The sequence below is a fragment of the Achroia grisella genome, unplaced genomic scaffold (genome assembly GCF_030625045.1).
Source record: "Achroia grisella isolate CSIRO2021 unplaced genomic scaffold, CSIRO_AGI_Agris_v1 utg768, whole genome shotgun sequence".
NCBI classification, from domain to species: Eukaryota; Metazoa; Arthropoda; class Insecta; order Lepidoptera; family Pyralidae; genus Achroia; species Achroia grisella.
The window spans coordinates 694698-721176 of record NW_026713015.1 but is presented as its reverse complement, the minus strand read 5'-3'; the positions used below and the strand labels follow the sequence as shown (position 1 = coordinate 721176).

General features: G+C 37.4%; 1 protein-coding gene across 1 annotated transcript in view; it reads left to right on the top strand.

Moving 5' to 3' along the window:
- The window catches only part of LOC131850392 (insulin-degrading enzyme), a 31902-nt gene extending 9686 nt beyond the window's left edge, over nt 1-22216 (top strand). Inside the window, exons 8-26 of the mRNA XM_059200605.1 lie at nt 661-863; nt 2480-2565; nt 3300-3414; nt 3780-3917; nt 4338-4459; nt 5251-5335; nt 6530-6658; nt 8100-8182; nt 8897-9041; nt 10530-10685; nt 11472-11547; nt 12742-12868; nt 14125-14195; nt 15084-15241; nt 16229-16363; nt 18260-18388; nt 19369-19449; nt 21083-21211; nt 22099-22216. Of these exons, the coding sequence (XP_059056588.1) occupies nt 661-863; nt 2480-2565; nt 3300-3414; nt 3780-3917; nt 4338-4459; nt 5251-5335; nt 6530-6658; nt 8100-8182; nt 8897-9041; nt 10530-10685; nt 11472-11547; nt 12742-12868; nt 14125-14195; nt 15084-15241; nt 16229-16363; nt 18260-18388; nt 19369-19449; nt 21083-21211; nt 22099-22206 (2276 nt within the window). The 3' untranslated portion in view covers nt 22207-22216. The remainder of the gene's footprint in view (nt 1-660; nt 864-2479; nt 2566-3299; nt 3415-3779; nt 3918-4337; nt 4460-5250; nt 5336-6529; nt 6659-8099; nt 8183-8896; nt 9042-10529; nt 10686-11471; nt 11548-12741; nt 12869-14124; nt 14196-15083; nt 15242-16228; nt 16364-18259; nt 18389-19368; nt 19450-21082; nt 21212-22098) is intronic.
- Nucleotides 22217-26479: the final 4263 nt, after the last annotated feature.

The window sequence follows — 26479 nt, the reverse complement described above, 5'->3', positions numbered from 1 at the left end:
GAACTATAGTGGCCTTTGTTCTCCGCGGTGGAGGACAAGTTTGTAAGAGTGGGAGATCTGGGACATCCATCACTAGGTATCCGAAGCGTCGTAATTTCGGTCCTCGTTTGAACTGGACAGGAAATCTATTGATTGAGTGATCCCAACGGCTAAGTGCGTTCTAACCCAACATCTAAGTGCGTTCTAAATCTACCAGAAACCTTAGACGATTTAGAAGCAATAGTGGATAGCAATAGAACCTCTATTCTCAGCGGTGGAGGACAAGTCTGTGGAATCGCTTGAAAGTGAGCTTTTGCTAGACAGATAAGCTTTTAATCTGACACCACCGCTAGGGGTTCGAACCGTCGTATTATCACTCCCCAATTGAATCAAACAGGGGATCGATCGGAGGGGGATCTCCCAATCGAAGTAACCCCAACATCTAACTGCGTTCTAACCTAATATCTAACTCTTCCAGAGTCCTTAGACGAATTAGAAGCAATAGTGGTGCCTCTATTCTCCGCGGTGGAGGACAAGTCTGTAAGAGTCAAGACTGAAGTGTTTTTATATATATGATTTTAGTCGGGTGGGATTCTAACCGTCTTAATTTCGATCCCCATTTCAATTGGACTGTGGATAGGTCGGGGGATCTCCCAATCGAATGATATCTAACTCTTCCAGAGTCCTTAGACGAATTAGAAGCAATAGTGGTGCCTCTATTCTCCGCGGTGGAGGACAAGTCTGTAGAGTCGCCGCGGTGGGAGGAGCATCCATATCCGGAGAGGCTGCGGCGCAAGCGAGCGTACTGCCTCCCAGTCAAAGATCTAAGATCTCTGTCCATAGACTTCCCCATACCGGATATGAAGAAGCATTACAAAAGTGCCGTGAGTTATATAGTATTTATTAAATAATATACATCTAACTGCCCCCAGCAAACGTTCCCAAATCCCCAATTCCCCAATGTAAGGCAGGTAGATTCAAAAATCGTATTGGAAACTCAAAGGTGACTGACGTAGTGATCTATCAACGCACAGCCCAAACCACTCGACGGATCGGGCTGAAATTTGGCATGCAGGTAGATGTTATGACGTAGGCATCCGCTAAGAAAGGATTTTGATTAATTCTACCCCCAAGGAGATAAAATAGGGGATGAAAGTTTGTATGAAACTTTGTCAATTTTAAACCGATCGGGCTGAGACTTTGCATGCATAAAGCTACTATGACGGAGGCATCCCCTAAGAAATGAATTTGATATATTCCAGCCCTAAGGGGATAAAATAATGCGAGCGAAGCCGCGGGCAAAAGCTAGTAAACCTATAAATTTTGTTGACGATACTGTATTTCTAGGTATCACATTAGGTTCCAAGTTGCAATGGGGTGCTCATATTACTAAATTGGCGAATCGACTTAATTCTGCCGCTTATGCGGTACGAAGAATTAGACAATTAACAGATGTTGTATTGCCATATAAATCTCTATCTCATAAGAATCTCTATTAAAAAATAAAGGAATAAAAAATAAAAGATAAAAATTTAGGGTTGTATATATTTTTAATAAAACATTATAAAAAAAATTGTTCAAAAATATATTTTAGGGGTGGACGAATGGTCCACCTTAGGGGTGTGAAAAATAGATTTTGCCATATAAATTAAAATAGCTATTAAAAATAGGAGTAAATGCTAGAAGGATGAAAATTTAAAGTTGTATGTATATTTCAGTCCTAAATAATAATAACATGAAAAAAAATAAAAAAATATATTTAGGGGTGAATATCCCTTACCACTTAGGGGTAATATTCTCAGACCTACCATAAAAATCAGTCAAGTTGTATCGGAGGAGTATGAAAAATTGTGACACGAGAATTTGATATTTGATATATATAACGAGGGTAGTTCCTCTACTTGGGATTCTCATCAGAACCTACTGAATAAATAATAGTCTGCATGTATAATTGTCTATTAACTCAAAACAAAATAATAAATTTAACAATGTCAAAATGCAAACGGATTGTATCGGAGGATTATGGTAACTAACATTGTGACTCGAAAATTTTAACTATTTGATATACATTATAGTTTGGTAGGTTAATGATTTACTTGTATTTTCTACATAAAAAACTCTCACTTCTTTTGTCATTGAAGTCACCAAACATATAGTTGATAATAATGTTTTTATAGAAAATATCTAACTTAAAATTCATAGCGCTGACAATGTTATCTGATTGAACAGAGATTGAGTGCGTAGCGGTTTCTATGTTGATTGTCGCATGCCTAATCATTGTTAATGTAAATCTAATTAAAAAAATATTTATTTAAAAGAGCAATACACAAGTTTCTTGCTCCTTCTTCTTGTGATGAGTCTGTATTCCGAATGAGCGGTAGAATAAAAAAACTTGACTATTCAAAAGTGCTTGTATTAAGTTTATTTGAATAAAGATTATTTCTATTTCTATTTCGTGGCTCTCATTGCACATTTGTTATTGATGGGATTGTGTTATCAGCCTGGCCACTACTTGTCCCACCTGCTCGGACATGAAGGACCTGGGAGCCTGCTGTCTGCTCTCAAAGCCAGAGGATGGTGTAATAGGTGAGTATTCACTGATCTTATTGCTGGCAATGTACCATGTTAGGTCGACCTCCACGCGGTTCCCCCTGGAAATCATCGTGATAAATTCTTGGTGGATTTGTCAATATGGGCTAACTGACCTGACCTCATGTTCATCTTATCATCCTCCACTGGTGCCCCGCCAGTGTAAACCGTTAGCGCAGGCGGGTGCACTATTCCATTATCATTCACAAAAAAAAAAAGTAGTTTAATATCAAACTAATTTCAGACCTGAATATACATAGTTCATCAAAATCGGTCAAGCCGTTTCGGAGGAGTATAAACACGAAACTTGTGATATGAGAATTTTATATGTTTATACTAGCAGACCCGACCACGCGTTGCTGTGGTTAATAATAGACAAATAATCTATACATATAAATAAAATTGGAGTAAATTGTTTGTAATATTGAAATAAACGTTTTTTACTACATGCATATGAATATAAATATGGTACATACACCAAAATAACATTTTTTACAATTTTTGTCTGTCTGTCTGTCTGTTTGTTCCGTCTAATCTCTGAAATGGCTGGACAGATTTTGATGGGACTTTTTCTGGCAGGTAACAGGTGCTTTTAATTTAGAAAAATAAAGTTAAATTCCACACGGACGAAGTCACGTGTACAGCTAGTAAATAAATATAATTACTAGAAATTTCTCAGTTCACATCCTAATTTTGGTTTTGACTAAACAGTTAATCCTATTGTGTTGCAGTTTAGTCGGTGGATCCCGGATCGGCGCTCGCGGGTTCGGTTTCTTTGGAGTGCAAGTAGATCTTACAGAAGAAGGAGTGAACCATATAGATGATATTATCTACCTAGTGTTCCAAGTAGGTTCTAATAAAAAAATCGGTATTAATATACCGGTTCTTTCCTTTACCGTTTTTTTTAACGGAAACGAATACTAATATTGAAATAATTAAAAACCCAATAAATTTGCTTTTGTCAGGCAGTGAATGACTATTAGATCGGATATACCGGTTAATTCTTGTTACCGTTTTTTAACGGAAATGAGTACCGTTAATAATTAGATATCAGTGTTTCCGTCACTGGAAGAGTAAGTAATATAAATTGTATTTTTTTTAATTCGATGTCACCTAGATGAGCCTATTTATACAGTATTTCGAGTATAAATTAAAAAGAAAGAAAGAAGAAGAAAGAGAATAAGTTAATTATTGGTAACTTCTCCCGCCAGTACATCAGCATGCTGAGGAGCGAGGGCGCTCAGCGTTGGGTGTGGGAGGAACAGCGGGACCTGATGGCCATGGAGTTCAGGTTCAAGGATACACAGGAACCCAGGAGTCTGGTCACGGGCCACGTGCATTTGTTGCAGGTAAACAAATGGGTACACTTGTTATGGACCGTTCATTACTCACGTGATCCTTTTTTAACATTTTAAACCGTGTGTGGGACTCGTACCCACTAAAAAACCACACGGTATACCTCGAGGTGCCGCGGGCCGAAGTCCGGGGTTCGAACTTGGCACTCAACCCAGACTTCGGCGGCTTGGCCTGTCCTGTAGATGTTGTAGGACAGGCCCCCTCTCTCTGGTTAGGGTGCTATGGCTTGCACCCTACCTTCTCATGGAGGCGCGTGGGTACACGCGCGCGCCTCCAGGGGCCTGGTTGTGGGGTGGTGCCTATCGATGTGAACCCTAACAAAATACACGTGATTTTAATACACTTCTCCACCCCCTTGTGATATTTTAACCCCCCGCCCAATACAGACCTCATGTGATTAAAAAAAATTTCAGGAATACCCTATGGAGGATGTACTAAGCGCATACTACTTGATCTCGGAATGGAAGCCGGAACTCATTGACGAGATGCTGTCACTACTAACGCCTGAGAACGTGCGAATAGCAGTTGTAGCAAAGTGAGTATTTTTATAATAAAAATATTTTTTTTAATTAATTTATTTTTTATTTTAAAGAGAAATAAATTCGAGTATCAAATTTGTTATCATTCCATGTATTCATGGTGAGCAGAGAGGGAAACTCCTCTCAGTTCCCGGGACTTGTGACCCGGGTGTAGGTTTAATTTACAAAATAGGTGGCAAACAAACATACGGCCCATCTGATGGTAAACTGTTACCGTAGCCTATACACGCCTGAAACACCAGGGGTGTCACGCGTAGCCGACCCTTAAGAACCCTTAACATACCCTTCTTGAAAACCCCCATACTGCAGTCTCTCGAGAAAACCTCGGCAGGTAGTTCATTTCACAATCTAAGTGTACACGGGAGGAAGGTCCTCTGAAACCGCACTGTCCGAGACCTAAGTGTTCTAGCGTGTGGGGATGAAAATTCATGAGGTCATTGTGGCTCGAGTCTATAAATTTTTGCTTCACGTATTCAATTTCAAATTCAAAATGTCTTTATTCATGTAGGTCTATTACAGTCTCTTATGATATGTTAAATCTACCGTCAGTTCGGAATGATTTCGAGATGAGAACTGACAAGAAACTCAGCTCGTATTCTTTTCAAATAAATGTTGTACATGTTTACAATAATACAGATCCATTTAAATTCAAATTTGGGAGAATAGAGTGACCACCAGCGTATGCTATTGAAAAAAACAAAAAATCTAATCAGTGTTCGTAACCTGAACAGACCAGTCCCCACAAACAGCATCCGTTGTTAATGTAATGATTCTTTTTGTCGAATAGATGTTTTGGAGAGAAGTGCACCCAAACGGAGCCGTGGTACGGAACCAAGTATCTGCAGGAGGATATCGAGGAAGCCAAAATAAAGGTAGAGTTTTTTTATATATAATATTCTTGGATTATTTGGCAGACAATCTGCAGCCGTAAGTTGTGCAGACAAGGGATTTCATATTTTACTAGCTGTACCCGCAACTTCGTCCGCGTGGAATTTAACTTTATTTTTCTAAAATTAAAGTAGCCTAAGTTACTCCTTATTACATCAGCTACCTGCTAATAAAAGTCCCGTTAAACGGTCCAGCCATTTCAGAGATTAGCCGGAACAATCTGACCGACAGACAGACAGACAAAAATTGTAAAAAGTGTTTTTTTTGTATATGTACCGTATTTATATTCATATGCGTGTAGTAAATAACGGTTATTTCAATATTACAAACAGACACTCCAATTTTATTTATATGTATAGATAAGTTGAGAAATTCAAAGATTTTATTGCATCCATGAGACGGTGATGCCTAGACGATATGAGATGCAATGATGGTCTAGTTATGTGGCTAGTTTGTAAAAAATATGACTAAATAATAATAATAACCCTGGACAATTAACACAGCGCCATCTAGTCCCACGGTAAGCAGAGCTTGTGTTATGGGTACTAGACTACTGATATAAATAAATAAATAACCCTGGACAATTAACACAGCGCCATCTAGTCCCACGGTAAGCAGAGCTTGTGTTATGGGTACTAGACTACTGATATAAATAAATAAATAACCCTGGACAATTAACACAGCGCCATCTAGTCCCACGGTAAGCAGAGCTTGTGTAATGGGTACTAGACAACTGATATAAATAAATATATAACCCTGGACAATTAACACAGCGCCATCTAGTCCCACGGTAAGCAGAGCTTGTGTAATGGGTACTAGACAACTGATATAAATAAATAAATAACCCTGGACAATTAACACAGCGCCATCTAGTCCCACGGTAAGCAGAGCTTGTGTTATGGGTACTAGACAACTGATAGAATACTTACATGTATTGTAAAAACATACATAATATATATAGAAAACACCTAGACCGATACAAAGAATCATACACATGAATATAAATATATGTTGTGCACAACACACACATACACACACATAGTGTGTGTGTTGCGAAGAATCGAACCCGCGACGATCGGAAGTAGAGCGGTGTGCTAAATCACTAGAACACCGAAGCCGTCAATTTTTTTTAAATTTTACTAAAACTTTAATACTATAGATATATCCTTTATATGTAGGAATGGAAATCAGTGACGTCATGTCCGGAGCTGTGTCTACCGCCCGTCAACGAGTTCATCCCGGCGCGGCTGCAGTTGGAGACCAGCGACGACCCCACCATAGACGCCATCGCGCCCGCCATCATCAAGGTAACTAGCTTTCTTTTATTTTTATTTATTTATTTATTTATTCTTTTGCACACAAAAATGTATACATGGCGGACTTAATGCCTTATGGCATTCTCTACCAGTCAACCGTCGCGTTGATCAGAGATAATAAGGCGGTGCACTTTAATAATTAATTGAAAAAAAAAAGAAAAACAAAAATTATAACAAATAGATACAGAAAAATAGTATACATATATATACAGATGCAAATATATAAAAATATTAGTATTATTATATAAAATATATACCAATATAAAATATATAAGTTTATGGATTACATATAAATAAAATATAAATTTAAACTACATATGTTACGGTACCGAATATGAAACGTATGCAATTGTTGAGTAAACGATCCATTTTATTAAGGAGGTCTTGGTTAAGATTTGAATAACACACATCTCCATAATCAATTATAGGTAATACGACAAAGACTGCACTAAAAGACGTTTAGTACCAACCGCAGAAAGTTTTTAAACCATATATAAGGACCGTAAGGCAGCTATGACTTTTCTTTTATATCCTTTATTCAAATTAATTTAATTTAAGCAATTTTGAACATTGGTGGAAAATCACCAAATAATTCTAACATTAGTAATCAATCCTATCTAATTGCCCGAACTACCTAGTAAAATTGCTTGACACTGTCAGGATCGACCATCCACGCGACCACGCACAAATGACCCTGAGATCAACCAACTTATCGATGGCGTCAATTCCTGGTGTATTTGTCACGATACAAGGGTAAGGGCATTGAAGAAGGACTGAAATCATGTTATAAAATGGAGAACATCATGGGAGAAAGGTGCCCCGCCAGCAGTAAACCGAGAGATGTGCCTTGATCAGACGGGCTGCACCATTCCAAAGGTAAGAACAGAACCATTTGTTATCCACAAAAAAAACACATCTAATTATAATTGTTTTCAATATTAATTGTTTGTAATTATAGTTAGACTACATATAGTATTTCTACTGGGTATTTTCTCAAAACTACATAAAAAGCATTTAGAAACAGGCTCGCAACTCGTCCATTCCGTTCTCTGGCTGCTCGCTACCTTTTTCTGTACTTACTGTTCATAGGCCGCCATCTTGTGGACTACTCTGGAAAATCCGGATGCTATAACACCAGTCATCTGTATATTTTTTTTTGTGGATGATAATGGAATGGTGCTCCCGCCTGCGCTAACGGTTTACGCTGGCGGGGCACCAGTGGAGGATGATAAGATGAGCATGAGGTCAGGTCAGTTAGTCCATCGTGACAAATTCACCAGGATTTTAACACGATGGTTTCCAGGGGAACCGCGTGGAGGTCGATCTGACAAATTACATTGCTAGCAATAGGGTTATCAATCCACATTACTAACAATCCCCTTCCCCCAGTCATCTGTATATTAATTCAGAACACTTTTTTCAAAATTAACAGGACACACCCCTAATGAGGCTATGGTTCAAGAGGGACAACGAATTCCTTCTGCCTAAGGCGGTTATCACATTTGATATAGTCAGGTATGTTAAATTAGAATATGGTTGTCATTAATTCACTCACGCACTCACTCATTCACTCACGCACTCACTCACTCACTCACTCATTCACTCACTCGACTCTCTCACTAGCTCGCTCACTCACTCACTCATTCACTCACTCATTCATTTATATTATAGTCACTTTTTTCAAAATTACACACCCCTAATGAGGCTATGGTTCAAGAGGGACAACGAATTCCTCGCTCGCTTACACACTTGATTATTATGTCCTTATAGTCCTTTGTCATACATGGAGCATCCTCGCTCACTCACTCACTCATTCAGTCATTCATTTATTTATACTTATAGTCCTTTGGCATACATGGAGCCCCCCTCGCTCGCTTACACACTTAATTATTTGTCCTTACAGTCCTTACGCATACATGGAGCTTCCTCGCTCACTTACTCACTCATTCACTCATTTATTTATTTGTCCTTATCAGTCCATTGCTTACGGGGGATCCCTCCTGCCTCACTTACTCACTCGCTTAAATATTTGTCCTTATAGTCCTCTATACATGCCGCCCCCCTCGCTCGCTTACTCACTCACTCGCTCTCATTTATTTATACTCATAGTCCTTTGGCATACGTGATCCTCACTTGCTTGTTCACTCACTAACTCACTCACTCACTTATTTATTTGTCCTTATAGTCCTTTGGCATACCTGGACTTCACTCACTATTTGGTCGTTACAGTCCACTGGCGTACGCGGACCCGCTGAACTGTAACCTGACGTCGGTGTGGGTGCTGGTGCTGCGCGACAGCCTGCAGCAGTTCGCGTACGCAGCAGAGCTGGCCGGACTGAGGTGGACCGTCGGCAACGCCAAGTACGGACTCACTGTAAGTACACAACGACAAGTACGGACTCACTGTGAGAACTCGAAGAGTACGGACTCACTTTGAGTACACAACAAGTACGGACACACTGTAAGAACACGACGAGTACAGACTCACTGTAAGTACACAACGCCAAGTACGGACTCACTGTAAGTACACAACGACAAGTACGGACTCACTGTAAGTACACAACGACAAGTACGGACTCACTGTGAGAACTCGAAGTAAAATTTGTACGGACTCACTTTGAGTATACAACAAGTCGGACACACTGTAAGAACACGACGAGTACAGACTCACTGTAAGTACACAACGCCAAGTACGGACTCACTGTAAGTACACAACGACAAGTACGGACTCACTGTAAGTACACAACGACAAGTACGGACTCACTGTGAGAACTCGAAGAGTACGGACTCACTTTGAGTACACAACAAGTACGGACACACTGTAAGAACACGACGAGTACAGACTCACTGTAAGTACACAACGACAAGTACGGACTCACTGTAAGTACACAACGACAAGTACGGACTCACTGTAAGTACACAACGACAAGTACGGACTCACTGTAAGTACACAACGACAAGTACGGACTCACTGTGAGAACTCGAAGAGTACGGACTCACTGTGAGTACACAACAAATACGGACTCACTGTGAGTACACAACGACAAGTCCTGCCTCACTGTTAGTTCACATCGCCGAGACTGCCCGAGGGCTGAGGGCTGAGTCGCCTGACTTATTTATTTATTACAGCGCAATGCGCGGGGCGATCTTAGAGATCATATTTGCACTGTTTGTAGATGTTATGACGTAGGCATCCGCTAAGAAAGGATTTTGATAAATTCCATCCCTAAGGGGATAAAATAGGGGTTCAAAGTTTGTATGAAACTTTGTCAATTTTAAACCGATCGGGCTGAGACTTTGCATTCATAAAGCTACTATGACGTAGGCATCCCCTAAGAGGGGATTTTGATAAATTCCATCCCTAAGGGGATAAAATAGGGGTTCAAAGTTTGTATGAAACTTTGTCAATTTTAAACCGATCGGGCTGAGACTTTGCATTCATAAAGCTACTATGACGTAGGCATCCCCTAAGAGGGGACTTTGATAAATTCCATCCCTAAGGGGATAAAATAGAGGTTCAAAGTTTGTATGAAACTTTGTCAATTTTAAACCGATCGGGCTGAGACTTTGCATTCATAAAGCTACTACGACGTAGGCATTACGTGAGAAAGGATTTTGATAAATTCCATCCCTAAGGGGATAAAATAGGGGTTCAAAGTTTGTATGGAACTTTGTCAATTTTAAACCGATCGGGCTGAGACTTTGCATGCATAAAGCTATTGTGACGTAGGCATCCGCTAAGAAAGGAAACAAAAGTAAAGCGGCAAAAACTATACCTACTTAATAATAATAATACAATACTTCTTAACGCGAGCGAAGCCGCGGGCAAAAGTTAGTAGTAACTAAAAATATATTATTACAGGTAACAATAGACGGATATGATGACAAACAACACGTGTTACTGGACAAGATAATTGAACATATGGTGAACTTCAAGGCGGACCCTAAAAGGTTCGAAATCATGAAAGAAAATCACATAAGAGGCATCAAAAATTTCGAAGCAGAACAACCCTATCAGGTATTCTTTTTTTTTATCTTATTAATAGTATGAACGTAAACGTTTTTTTTTTCGGACCTCTCTAATGCTGTTGGCCGCAGCTGGCCTTTACAGCTTCACCGGACGTTATGGGGCGAGTGCAGATGGCACTCCAAACCCGCGGAAGGACTTATGGAGCGGCTGAAGGCCAACTCCCGCCTGACGGATACGACTTTAGACTGAGGGCACCACTAGGGGTTCGAACCTCGGCTCAGGCCGTCGTAATTTCGATCCCCGTTTGAATTGGACGGGGGATCGATTGGAGGGGCACGTGAACGTTTGTGAGTATGGATGGATGTTTGTTACTCTTTCACGCAAAAACTACTAAACGGATTTTGATTAAAGTTTTCAATAAACTAGCTTATACATCAGAATAACATATTGGCTATAAACTTCACGCGAGTGTAACTGAAATAATAATTTATACATATAATTTATAATAACACATAATACATTCTCATATATAAAATTCTCGTATCACAGTTTTCGTTCCCATACCCCTCCGAAACGGATTGACCGATTCTCATGAAATTTTGTGAGCGTATTGAGTAGGTCTGAGAATCGGCCAACATCTATTTTTCATCCCCCTAAATGTTAGGGGTAGTCCACCCTAATTTTTTTTTATTTTAAGGCAAAACAACGTTTGCCGGGACAGCTAGTAGTATATATAATAATAATTTATACAGTTTATTACATTAATAAGATGTATGTATGTTAGTCTAAAGGTATTTAGAATATGTCTCATATAAAAAATATCTTATTCCCCAGCATGCAGTCTACCAACAAGCACTATGCCTCTCTGATATAGTCTGGACCAGAAAGCAGCTTCTCCACGCAGCAGAACGTATGATTTTTTTTAATAGAATAGAATAAACTTCATTTAAGCACTTTTGAATAGTCAAAAAATCAAAAATCATTTATTATTACGTTTTTAAGTTTAAGTGTGTGACATTTAATTCAATTAAATACCGCTTTAAACATTTAATAAGCGCTTTTTAAGTTTTGAATAGTCTCAAGATTTTTTAACCGACACATACAAAAGTGCACTTTTAAATAGTCAAAAATTAAAAATTCAAAAATCATTTATTACATATTAGCCGTTTATGAACATCAAATTTTTTATATTAAAAAAAAACCTACCGTCCAGTTCATCACAGTTATCCTTTTAATCTACCGCAGTGATGGCTCAACCGTCATACTCGTGAACGAGTGCTGCTTGTAGTGACTGGTCTGCTCTTATCACTACGACTGATTTAAACTTATTGTGTATTTAATATTAGACCCTAATAAAGTAGTGCTGGTTGGTAGTTTGTATTCACTTATTTTAACATAAAAATGTAAAGTTACAATGATTATTTGAAAGAGCAACTCGCAAGTTTCTTGCGCGTTCTTCGTGTGATGAATCAGCGTTCAGAATGAGTTGTGGAATAAAAATAAAATAAGAGTACAGGTTTTTTTGATCCCCTATTTTATTTTACCCACCTTTAGGGTAAGATTTTTACAAACTTTGAATGTCATATTTATTTATATTTAATCAACAGCCAAAAAAAATAAGTTTCAAGCTTCAAAAATGACAAAAGTTTTCGTCTCCCCTTTCAACCCCTTGTAATCCTTTTTTTACAATGAAAAGTAGCCTATTTCCTTTCTAAGCATCTAGACTATCTGTCTACCAAATTTCACTTTGAATGTCATATTTATTTATATTTAATCAACAGCCAAAAAAAATAAGTTTCAAGCTTCAAAAATGACAAAACTTTTCATCTCCCTTTCAACACATTGTAATCCTTTTTTTTTATAATAAAAAGTAGCCTATTTCCTTTCTAAGCATCTAGACTATCTGTGTACCAAATTTCATTTAAAGCGGCTCAGTAGTTTTGGCAGAAAAGCGAGACAGACAGACAGATAAGAGCTATTTTCTTTTAGCATTTATAATATTAGTAAGAATAGTAAAACATCAATGAAAAATTTATCTTATGTGACGCAGCAGAATTTGCTTCTGTTAGTTAATAAGTACATGAAGAATATTCTTCTCCATCAGAGATGACAGTGGAGCAGTTAGACGACTTTGCGGCGCGGCTGATGAGGAAAGTCCACGTGGAAGGGTTCATGTTTGGCAACTTGACCCGCGAGAGGGCGTTGAAAATTGCCAACAATTTAGAAAACAAGTGAGTCTTGAAACATCTTATACTAGCTAGTATAAGATATTTATTTAGTTAGTATAGCACATTTCACGTGGGTGAAAATCTGCTTGAAGTTTATAGCCATTCCATTTTTTAATCTTTAAGACAATTTTATATATATTATATAAGAAATATTTATATAATTTTAATGTCTTCTTTTCCCTTTTTTTTCTTTTCTCGTACACGTATGTATGACTGATCTAATGACCACATTGTCCTATAACATTTTCTAGGTTTGCTGAAAGAAACTCTTATACATTACTTTTATTTTATTAATGCTATTTTTTTTCCTGTGTGTGTACAATAAAGAATAAAGAGAGAATTCGAGGTTTTTGACGTTGTCAGGTTTTCGCATTTTTTAAATAGAAAATACGGAAATGATGCCAAAGACAACGGCTGTATGGGCCTAGACTCTTTGCCTTTCCATTAAGGATAAATAAAACAAAACAAAAAATAGTGTTGTGACACTATCGGATATTAATATTAATTACCCATTTTTATAGGTTATTCAGAAATAATGTGTGGGTGTTTAATTATAATGCATTAATATAAGAATGAATAAATATAGGGTTGTTGTATCAAAATAGATTTTGTTTATTTTCCACTAAAATAAAGACTAACTGCCTTTTTTCATAAAACAAATTACCGTTTTATAGTGTCATATATAATAAACAAAACATTATTAACATTTATAAATTCTTCAATTTTATAATAAGCTTTTCTACAAAGAAAATATTTTATGACACATTTGAATTTTTTTTCTGGCAAATTGACTACAGACTCTGGGAGTTTGTTGTAAAACCTTACGCAATTTCCATAAAACGAATTACTGACTTTCGTCAAACGGCACTTAGGTAAAACTAGTTTGTTGACATTACGTAAGCTTTTATTAGTGTAATCAGCTACTTTTTTAAAACTTAATGTTTTTCCTGGCACACATAATATTATATATATACTAGCTGTCCCGGCAAACGTTATTTTGCCTTAAAATAAAAAAAATAATTAGGGGTGGACTACCCCTAACATTTAGGGGGATGAAAAATAGATGTTGGCCGATTCTCAGACCTACTCAATACGCTCACAAAATTTCATGAGAATCGGTCAAGCCGTTTCGGAGGAGTATGGGAACGAAAACTGTGACACGAGAATTTTATATATATGATTATACATAATATTACATATAATATGCAATAATGAAATATATATTATTATTGTAAAGACAATTTTGAATTCTATTTCAGATTACCCAAAGATGCAACTCCATTGCTAGCACAACAATTACTACTGCACAGAGAGATTGAGTTAGGGAAAGGTCAGTACTCTATGTTATATACGGCGTCGGTGGTCTAGCGGTTTAGCAGCAACTTTCGATGGTCGCAGGTTCGATTCCTGGCACGGTACAAACATTTGTATTCGTGAGTATGATTGTTTATATCGGGCTGGGTGTTTTCTATGTATTTATAACAAAATGTGTTTGAATAAATGTATTTATATAAGTTGTCTAGTGCCCATAATACAAGCTCTGTTTACCTTGGGACTAGATGGCGTTGCGTGAATTGTCCAAGGATATTATGTAAACTAGTGATTTACTACCCAGAATTACACATTAGAGGTCTTGAGTTCAAATCTCTGACTAAAAATACTTTCTGTGTCAATTATAGTTCGTGTTGCTCCCGGAATGGATACTGGACCTAAGGGGCCTCGAGGCCCCAACCTTCGCCCATTATGGGGAGTAGAGTCTCTAATAGAGTCCCGTTACTCGTTTTTTTTATGGATGATAATGAAATAGTGCACCCGCTTACACTAACGGTTTACTACAGCTTACCATGGGACTAAATAGCGCTGTGAGATTTTTTTTATGGATGATAATGGTGTGGTCCACCTGCCTGTGACAACAGTTTACGCTGGCGGGGCACCAGTGGAGGATGATAAGATGAGAATGAGGTCAGGTCAGTTAGCCCACTGTGACAAATTCACCAAGAATCTACCACGATGGTTTCCAGAGGGAACCGCGTGGAGATCAACCTGACATGGTACATTGCTAGCTATAAGATCATCAGTCCACGTTACTAACAATCCCCTTTCTCTACTAGGAGGTTGATGGGCCCAGAATCGATGACAGGGCTAAGGGACCTCGAGGCCCCAACCTTCACCCCTCGGTTGCGGATGATCAGTATATGCATGTTTAAATAATCAACAGGTACAACATTTCTTCGAGAGACAGAAAACTCCGTACACAAGTCATCATGCACGTCTCTGTACTATGCATGCGGTCTTCGGGATACCAGGCAGAATGTAGCATTGGAGCTGCTGGCGCAGACACTGTCGGAGCCCTGCTTCAGTATTCTCAGGACTAAGGTTCGTATCTTATATATAAAATTCTCATGTCACAATGTTTTTCGAGTCGACAGCGCAACACCCCTGGTGTCTCTGGCGTCCATAGACTACGGTAATCGTTTACCATCAGATGCGCCGTCTGCTTGTTTGTCACCTACGTGGTATAAAAAATATGTTAGTTACCATACTCCTCCGAAACGGCTCGACGGATTTTTATGAAATTTTATATGCATACTCAGTAGGTCTTAATCGGCTACTATTTTTCGGAGCCCCTAAGTGATAAGGATTCTCAGGACTCTAACATTTTTATTTATATATAATGTGATATTATATATATGTCACAAATATTATTATAATTACATTAAAATACATACTCCTCCGAAACAGTTTGAAAAACCCCTATTTTTTTATAAATTTTATTGTTGTATGCATATTCAATAGGTCTGAGAATATGTATATATTTCTATCTGTCCCGGCATTTTTTATATAAATTAACGCTATAAAAAATTTTGATGATATTTTTATATGTATTTTTGTATGTTGTATTAAAATTATAGAAACTAAAAACTTTGTCTAAAAAATAAAAATTTAAGTACTACCCTAACATTTGGAAAAATAGATGTTGGCCGATTCTCAGACCTACTCAATACCCACAAAATTTCATGAGAATCGGCCAAGTTTTTTTTGTAGGAGTATGGAAACGAAAACTGTGACACGAGAGTTTTAATATATATTATTACTAGCTGACCTCATAAACTCCGTAGTGCCTTACAATTAAATAATATGTCAGAGGTAGGGTATAAAGAATTTGTATAGAAAGTAAAATTGGTGTTTTAACTATTTCCTATGCAATTTCTTCACATTTTATCACCGTTTAAACCTTTCCTGGACTTCCACAAATCAAGACTAAAATTAGCCAAATCCGTAGCCGTTCTCGACTTTTAGCGAGACTAACGAACAGAATGAACAGTGATTCATTTTTATATATATGGATTATTATTGTTATAGGAACAACTTGGCTATATTGTGTTCAGCGGCGTTCGTCGCTCCAACGGAGTTCAGGGGCTACGAGTCATAGTACAAAGTGATCGACACCCGGCCTACCTCGAGCGAAGAATCGACGCCTTCCTAGCTGGCTCACAGGTAACTACTTCATTCAATCTAAGTATTTATATAATTTATCAGACGACCTCGGTGGTCTAGCGGTCTAGCACACCGCTTTACGTCCGATGGTCGCGGGTTCGATTCCTCGCACGGCACAAACATTTGTATTCATGAGTATGATTGTTTGTATCGGTCTGGGTGTTTTCTATGTATATTATGTATGTATTTATGAAAATAAATTCTATGTATTTACATCAGTTGTCTAGTACCCATAACACAAGCTTTAGCTAGCTTAACTTGGGTCTAGATGGCGTTGTGTGAATTGTCCTGAGATGATTATTATTATTATTGTAGTTATCTAGTACTATAACACAAGTTCTGCTTCCCCTCCGATCGATACCCGTCTAATTCAAACAGGGATCGAAATTACGACGGCCTGAGCCGAGGTTCGAACCCCTATCAGTGCCCTCAGATTAAAGTCCCATCCGTCAAGCGAGAGTTGCCTTCCTTCAGCCGCTCTGTAAGTCCTTTCGGCTTGGAGTGCCATCTGCACTCACCCCCTATTGTCTGGTGGAGCTGTAAAGGACAGCTGCAGCCAACAGCATTAGAGTAGTCCGAAAAAGAAGCTCTGCTTACCGTGGGACTAGATGACGTTATGTTATTTTTTTATGGCTGATAATAATGGCTGGGCACCAGTGGAGGATGATAAGATGCGCATGAGGTCAGGTCAGTAAGCCCATCGTGACAAATTCACCAAGAATTTATCACGATGGTTTCCAAGGGGACACGCTTGGAGAGCAACCTGACCAGGAGTTAACCACGTTGGTTTCTAGGTGGAACTGCGTAGAGGTCAACCTAACATGGTACATTGCTAGCAATGGGGACACTAGACCCATTACTAATGTTAGAGTTCACATCAATATTGTAGAAAAATCCGATATTTTAAAATGATATTAAAAGAAGGTAGTTTGTGTTTAGTACTAATGAAGTACGCAATGTAAAGATTATTACAAATATTGTAAATAGCGCCATCTAGTATTTATAGACCAACCTACTACACTGACTTCAGTCTATAAATACGGAGGTCGGTAGTTGAATAATCCTCTTTCGTTGGGTGAGCCGCGGCATTCCGTCGACGAGCGCAGGGCGTGCCGGTTCTATTTTGGATACTAAAGCGAATTGTATTAGAAATGAGTTTATCCCGGTCTTAGTTGGGCCTGGTGGGAAACTGCAAGTAGTGAAGGTGAGTGTTAATGCAGTCTAAAAGGGCCTCTTAAATCTACACCCGTGTCACAAGTCACGGGCGCTACTTGGGGTTTCTCTTGCGGTAGCTGGCTTCAAAGCCTCAGTCGTCATTAATTAATAATAATAAAGACATTTATTCAGCATTACAGTATTCTTAGATGCTATCTATCTTATATACTATACAACTTAAAAGCTAAAAGCTAAAACATACTAGTAACGCTGAATGTGACTCCCACTCAGCATTTATACTGCAGTATATATATACTGCTGATTTTCAGTGGGGCCACCACACACGAGAGAGCGTACGTAAAAAAAAGAAAATAAAACGTTAAAATTAAGACCATTTTATAAATAGGTATGTAAATGTATGTAATAAATAATTAATGTATGTATTCAGTATATTCTATATTATTTAAGTAGGTATATTGCTATGTAATGATATTTATTATAATAAAATTTATTAATAATATTTAAATATATAACATAAATGGTGTATTGGTACATGTTTTAGATGCTTATTATATTATATGTGTTCCCTGCTACAATGATTTTTGTTCTTTAAAAAAAATAATTTATGTTTGAAAGAACTAACTGTCACTGAAAAGTTTATTCCAGTTGTGCTTTTACATGGAAATGTGTTAATTTAAAAAAAAGGTATTATTTGTTTGTTTAATGGAAATATTTTTTCAGTCGTACCTAATAGACATGACGGAGGAAGAGTTCCTGAAGCACCGCACCGCACTCGCTGCGCAGAAGTTGGAGAAGCCGAAGCGGATGTCCTCGCGCGCTTCGCAACTGTGGGGCGAGATCACGGCACAGGTGAGTGATTTCTATAACATTGATTACACTTATATATTCATATATATATTATTACTAGCTACTCACCCTGACTTCGCCCGGGTGTACATGTATTATACATATAAACCTTCCTCTTGAATCACTCTATCTATTTAAAAAAAACGGCAAAATCCGTTGCATAGTGTTAAAGATTTAAGTATACATAGGAACAGACAGAGACAGCGACTTTGTTTTGTACTATGTAATGATATATATAATCTATACATATATATGAAATTGGAGTGTCTGTTTGTAATATTGAAATAACCGTTTTTTACTACCTGCATATGAATATATAGACTGTACATATACCAAAATAACAATTTTTATAATTTTTGTCTGTCTGTCGGTCTGTTTGTTCCGGCCAAATTCTAAAATGGCTGAACCGATTTTGACGGATTTTTTTTGGTAGGTGGCTGATGTAATAAGTAGTAACTTAGGCTACTTTTATTTTAGAAAAATAAAGTTAAGTTCCACGCGGACGAAGTCGCAGGGGTTAGCTAGTCAAAAATATGACTACTAAAAAAACAGTTTCTTTTGCTACAAAAATCTCCGTCGAATTAAGGGTTAGAATTTTTTTTTTGTTTAATTTATTTGTATCTGTATATAGTTAAAAACCCGCATGTTAGTTTTTTATAATGAGTAATGTGGGCCGCCTGGAAACTAGCGCTGTATAGGTGCACCACATTGAGGTTACACATATATCAGAAACAGCTGAGGCAGCTCCTATTGACAACTTTATGTTATACTAGCTGTCCCGGCAAACGTTGTTTTGCTTTAAAATAAAAATAAAATTTAGGGGTGGACTACCCCTAACATTTATGGGGATGAAAAATAGATGTTGGCCGATTCTCAGACCTACTCAATACGCTAACAAATTCATGAGAATCGGTCAAGCCGTTTCGGAGGAGTATGGGAACGAAAACTGTAACACGAGAATTTTATATATACGTTATTTTCAGGTTTACAACTTCGACCGTCCCAGAGTTGAAGTGGAGCAGCTGAACACCATAACCAAAGAGGAGTTGATAGAATTCTATAAGGTATGACAAATTTGAACATTTTAAATATTTGATGGCCTCGGTGGTCTAGCGCTTTACGCCCTATGGTCGCGGGTTCGATTCCTCGCACGGCACAAACATTTATATTCATAAGTATGACTGTTCGTATCGGTCTGGGTGTTTTCTATGTATAATATGTATGTATTTACGAAAAAACATTATCTATGTACTTGTATCAGTTGTCTAGTACCCATAACACAAGCTTTAGCTAGCTTAACTTGGGTCTAGATGGCGCTGTGTGAATTGTCCTGAGATTATTTATTTTATTTGTTTATTTATTTAATAATAACTGTCCGCCCAGGGGTCGAACTTCGACCATAATTAATATATATTCTTTTTGTTTTCTTGCTCTCGTCCATTATTAAATTAAATCTTGTTGGTGACCTAATATACTGGGTGTAAGGTACAGGTTGGCAAAACCTGAAACTGTGAATTCAGACCATTATTCTGAACTGAAAAGCAATGGAAATTCTTTCAGGATTTTTTTAAATATTTGTTCTTTTAAAATCATGTCTATGATATTATGTAATAATATAAAGAAATAATAATATTTCATAGCGATATAATATAAAATAATAAATAAATGTCATGGCATATAATTATAGTTTTAATATTAGAGATTGACATTAGTAATACTGTGACATTTATTATTTTATTGTAGGAATATTATAATGTTTTAATTAAATTTAATGACATATTGTAATTATGATATCATTTTCAATATTTGCAAGGCCAGGGGTGCCAAAAAAGAGATGGATGGACTGTATATTATATTGTAAGATCAAAAAATGTAAGTAAATAAATTATTATTATTATTATTATTATTATTATTATTATTATTAGCATATATATATATATATTTATTATATCGACCACAAATAAATAGGATTATATTTATATATTATTATTATTATTATTATTAAAAAAATACCATAAAGCATCAATGTATAATATTTAAAATCCTTCCCCGCGCTGATCAGTTCTGAACTGACGTGTCACCGCGATACTTCTCCTTGTAAAATCACATTGCACGGCGTCAAAACTAAAAATCGTTAATTATAAGGCTGTGGTGCACTTCCGGTGAGAAAATTGCCATCTGATTCAGAACATTCATCTGAATCAGCTGTTTTCGTTTTGGCCAACCTGTCCCTTACACCCTGTATAAATAAGCCTTTTTTTTCGGTAAACTATAGCTGTTGGCCGCAGCTGGCCTTTACAGCTTCACCGGACGTTAGAGGCGAGTGCAGATGGCACTCCAAACCAAGGAAGGACGTTAGGGGCGAGGCGCAGATGGCACTCCAAACCAAGGAAGGACTCTCCAAGCGTGTCCCTTGGAAACCATCGTGTAAATTCTTGGAGCGGCTGAAGGACAACTCCACTGCCTGACGGATACGACTTTAGTCCCACGGTAAGCAGAGCTTCTTTTTCGTACTGAGGGCACCGCTCCACCAGACAATAGGGGTGAGTGCAGATGGCGAACCTCGGCTCAAGGAAGGCAACTCCGCTTGACGGATGGTCGTAATTTCGATCCCCGTTTGAATTGGACGGGGGATCGATCGATAAAGCCGTACATACAAGTTTTTTTCTATATATAATTTCTATTATATACATACAGAAATACATCAGTGAAGATTCACTGGAGAGACAGAAGTTGTCTGTTTACGTGGTGTCGACAGCTGAGGGCGGAGCTGGAACTGCTACCCAGAATGGAGACGTGGAGGATGACCAGACCACCCGCAAGGAAGTAAGTTTTTAATACATACATGCTACAGATCACACATAATAACACAATTTTATAAATCTTATGTTGTATTATGTATTTTACATTCTTATGAACAGGTTGTGTGTGATTAGTAACAAACAAATAAACGATATATCTATGTATGGCAAAGATTTGAAATAGTGGGATGTATCTCACACAGATATTGTAACGCTAACTCACCCCAACATTACATTATTGTAGTTCAGGGCGGGATAGCTAAGGGCTTTTTGGGGTGCAGCCCAGGGCACCGTGAATATAAAGGGCCCCAGTCCCCACTGAAACGATATTTAGAATATAAAAAAATATCTAGAATGTTAAAAAACCTATCATAAGGTTGGCAACCCTGAGATCAATCGACTCATGCCAGTGCGCGTCTATCGATAGGAACGGGGAATTTCTGGTCGCTTGTTTTTGGTCGGTGTATTTTTTTATCTATACATATAAATAAAATTGGTGTGTCTGTTTGTAATATTGAAATAACCGTTTTTTCTACATGCATATGAATATGGTATATGCACCAAAATAACATTTTGTACAATTTTTTATCTGTCAGTCTGTCGGTCTGTTTGTTCCGGCTAATCTCTGAAATGGCTGGATCGATTTTGACTGGACTTTTTTTGGCAGGTAGCTGATGTAATAAGGAGTTACTTAGGCTACTTTTATTTTAGAAAAAAAATCTTTTTTTCTTATTTTCGTCCATTATTATATAGTGTATGTATGTACATAAACTAATATGTATCTATGTATGTATTTGTATCAGTTGTCTAGTACACGTAACACAAACTTTACCTAGGTTAACCTGGAACTAGATGGCGCTGTGTGAATTGTATTATTATTATTATTATTAATCTATCTATGTATTGTTCCAGCCAATCAAAATAACGGATCTTGTGGAGTTCAAGTCGAGAAGACGTTTATATCCCCACGCGGCGCCGTTTACAAATATACCAAGAAAAGGAGCACAATGTAAACTATAATGTTTATATATATATATATACATATAGCAAGGCAGCGTCGTAGTCTAGTAATTAAATACCTCGGCATAAAACCAAAAGGTAGTGGATTCCAATCTAGCAGCCAATAAAATATACGTCAATCTTTAAATATAAAAATTACGCATCACGTTGTTTGTCCGCGCTGGACTCCTAAACTACTGAACCGATTGCAAATTTGATTTTAACATTGTGTGCAATTTGATCAAAATTGAGAGATAGGATAGATACATCTACATCTCAATTTATAGTCGCAATATTATTTTATTCAAGAACCTCAGCCACAGCAACGCGTGGCCGAGTCTGATAGTTTCACTATATTGAAGCACTGATATGAAATGCATCACGTTGCAGATCGTATTGAAATATCTTATTTCTCACATAAGGACCTGTATTTTTTTTTATTATTCATTACAAGTACGTATATTATTTTATAAATATGTTTTTAGTGTACAATAATTTGAAATAGAAGGTCTAAATTTAACCCCCAGATTTATTTCAATTAAAGTGCCCACTCGTATTCATCCGGTCCCAACTTTCGTTGCGGAGTGACCCACCGGTGGGCATGCGGTCTTTGACGTGATGCTCTGAGAGACGGCGGTAAGCTAGCCACCTACAGAGAAAGTACCAGGAGAACATGACTCAAGTAGATTATAGCCTACGACCGTCTATGGAATTGATGTGGTTTTTTTATTCAAATATATACTGATCGAAATGTGGACATGTCAAGTGTTGCGTTCACAACATCGACAGTTGGCAATGACTCTGACTACCCCATCAAAGATAACAATCGTGAAGTTATCTTCTATTAGCGATACTACAGTGAAAGTACCAGGAGAACATGAAGAGTACCAGGAGAACTTTATGACAAGTCAAGTGTTGCGTTCACAACATGGACAGTTGACAATGACTCTGACTACTCCATCGAAGATTTTTTTTTTATTCAAATACACCAAGAACATGACTCGAATAGTGTCAATGTGGACATATATACTGTCAAGTGTTGCATTCACAACATCGACAGTTGACAATGACTCTGACCACCCCATCAAAGATAACAGTCGTGAAGTTATCTCACTATTACCGATACTACAGTGAAAGTACCAGGAGAACATGACTCGCAAAGAGGCTAGTGTCTACCGCCGTCTGATGTAGCAATATAGTTTTCTTTATTCAAATATATTTTTTTTTATTTAATATTTTACGGCTCTGGATACAAGTCCTTTTTAGCCCAACATAAAATACAAAACCTTAAAAAAAATTAATGAAATTGAAAATAATGAAAATTGAAATGTGGACATGTCAACTAGTCTACCTACCCCCATCTGGGATAATAAATATAAGAGACTTTCGTCCTGTTTATCATAGTTTTTTTTATCACAGAAGACTGCAGACACTCACACACATATATGTGTGTGTATTATAGCGTGAGAGTCACGTGATTTATGCAATTAGAATTTAGTCAAAACTTACTGTAATAGATTAGTGATAACCACTTTAACATCGGGTAAGCTGTTTCTAAGATTAGCGTGCACAACCGCACAGACAACGATGTACAATTTTTTTAAAAGACATTTAATGTATGTGCTTGATTTGTAGACTACTACTATTTCCGAGCGTCGACTCTGTAATAAAGTTCAAATTGTCTTCTTTGTAAAAAGGAAATAAACTAATCTGTGCCTGTAATCCCAGCCGACCGTTCACGAGTATGACGGATGGGTCAGGGATCATTGTACTCAATCATATAATACACTAGCTTTTACCCGCGGCTTCGCTCGCGTTAATTTATCCTCTTAGGGGTGGAATTTATCAAAATCCTTTCTTAGGGGATGCCTACATCATAGTAGCTTTATGTATGCAAAGTCTCAGCCCGATCAGTTTAAAATTGACAAAGTTTCATACAAACTTTCATCCCCTATTTTATCCCTTTGGGGGTAGAATTAATCAAAATCCTTTCTTAGCGGATGCCTACGTCATAACATCTACCTGCATGCCAAATTTCAGCCCAATCCGTCGAGTGGTTTGGGCTGTACGTTGATAGATCACTATGTCACCTTTGAGTTATATATATTTAGATTTACAAAACAAAGTTCTAAGTATTTATATCAGTTGTCTAGTACTCATAACGTAAGCTCTGCTTACCGTGGGACTAGATGGCGCTTTTTAATTGTTACGGTTATTTATTCATTCATGTAGATCTATCCTAAAGCTTATGATATGTCAAATCTGCCGTCAGTTCGGAGTGATTTCGAGCTAAGAGCTGACAAGAAACACATCTCTTATTCTTTCCAAATGTACATGATTACAAAAATACAGATTCATTATAGAGAAGGTAGTGTTTGATCTTTTCATTTACACAATCTCTGAAACGAGTACAAACAGGATCCGACTTTCGGAAACATATCTCTAACGTACTAATGCGTTCGGAAATACTAGTTTATGTTTTATATTCATCAGATTATCATCATAGTCATCAACATCACCATCTGCTTCTTCCTTGTCCATTTATTTGTGGTCGTCGCAATGTTTTTCTCTACCATTTATCCCTGTTCGCAGTCATCTCGTTCATGTTGCATACCCGATAAGGTGAAACTGTTGATACATAGCTATATATATTGTTATACCACCCACAAAAAAATGTACCCACACAGTTAGCAATAAAGATATATTCTATTCTATATTCTATTCTATTCTATTCTATTCACTCCCTGTTTGCGACATTTATAAACATATCAAGTGGTATGGTATAATTCCCCATATCCTATTCCCTTTCCCGCGCACAGTATGTCAACTGAGGTCCTCCGACGACCTCGTCTACTAACGTGAATGGTGACTCGTCCCGACCGCTCCGCTTTTGATATAAATATAATATAATGAGTTTTTTTTTTTATTGTATGTATTAATGTAATTTTTTTAGGTAATTGAAAGATTATATATTATTTTGAGTTTAAAATTAAATCATTAAAGCACTACAGTTTCTGAATTAATATAATATTGACATTAACAATAAGTAACTTTGTGTACGTACCTGTGTTAAACTTAGTATTCATCGAGTGCAGCAGCTGTGCAAGAATACACCTGCTCTACAGTTTTTTTTAAAGGTTGATAATGGAATGGTGTACCCGCCTGCGCTAACGGTTTACGCTGGCGGGGCACCAGTGGAGGATGATAAGATAAGCGTGAGGTCAGGTCAGTTAGCCCATCATGACAAATTCAACAAGAATTTATCACGATGGTTTCCAGGAGCAACCGCTGACATGGTACATTATTAACAATGGGATCATCAGTCCACATTACTAACAATCCCCTTTCTACAGTCGCAGGTACGTACTGTGCATCCCCCTTTAGTTCAATCCATACAGTCCACTTACCTTACCCGCTACCCCCCATATTTTTAGGTTTTAGATATTTATTCTCATTAAGAATTACATATAATTCACTTAACATGAGAACTAAAAGCATAAACTTATACAAAATTAAATATTAGTGGAAATACAAAAGAAGGTGTACATATATAATGCGGACGGTGCAGTAACAAAGTCTACGCAGTAACTACCCGCATAAATGATAACATTTATTGGTTGCTTACCGCGCATAGATGGCCTCAGCGGTACTGGGTTCACATGTACACAGATGTATCAGATCATCATGTACTAGATGTGGCATATTAGAGAGTTTATTTTGTTTAATTTTTAATATCTCCTCTCCCTTTCTTACCATATCATCTTTCACACTGTCCATTAATATTTATCAGCGTTATTTTCTCATTGAAAGACTGTCAAATACACATTTTTTTTTCTCTTGTTTCCTTGTGTAATTAGTGTATATGTATGTAATTTGTGTGTATTTGTATATTATCTTCCTAAGTGAGCATATTGGTAGACTGTAAAGCTCACTTAGTATTCTTCATCATCCTCGCCTCTTCCCGTTACTCGGGGTCGGCTTTTCTAATCCTGGAGCGCCATACATTTCGCTGGTAAGCATCCTCATTTGACAGGCCCAACTCCTTCATGTCCTATGGACATTTGTCAACCAGGTAGTTGGTGGCCTGCCTCGTTCTCTTTTTGTTGTAGCCATGGAAAGACACTTTCTCACAATGTGGTTTTCAGGTTTACGCAGAATATAAAGCTGACTTAGTATGACATAAATAAATAAATATAAATGTGTCGCCGATCTGTAATATTTAATATCGTCTGGTAATTCTGTTATGGACTCCAGCGACTATTGTCTTCTCTTTTTTTCAAGATACATGATTCTT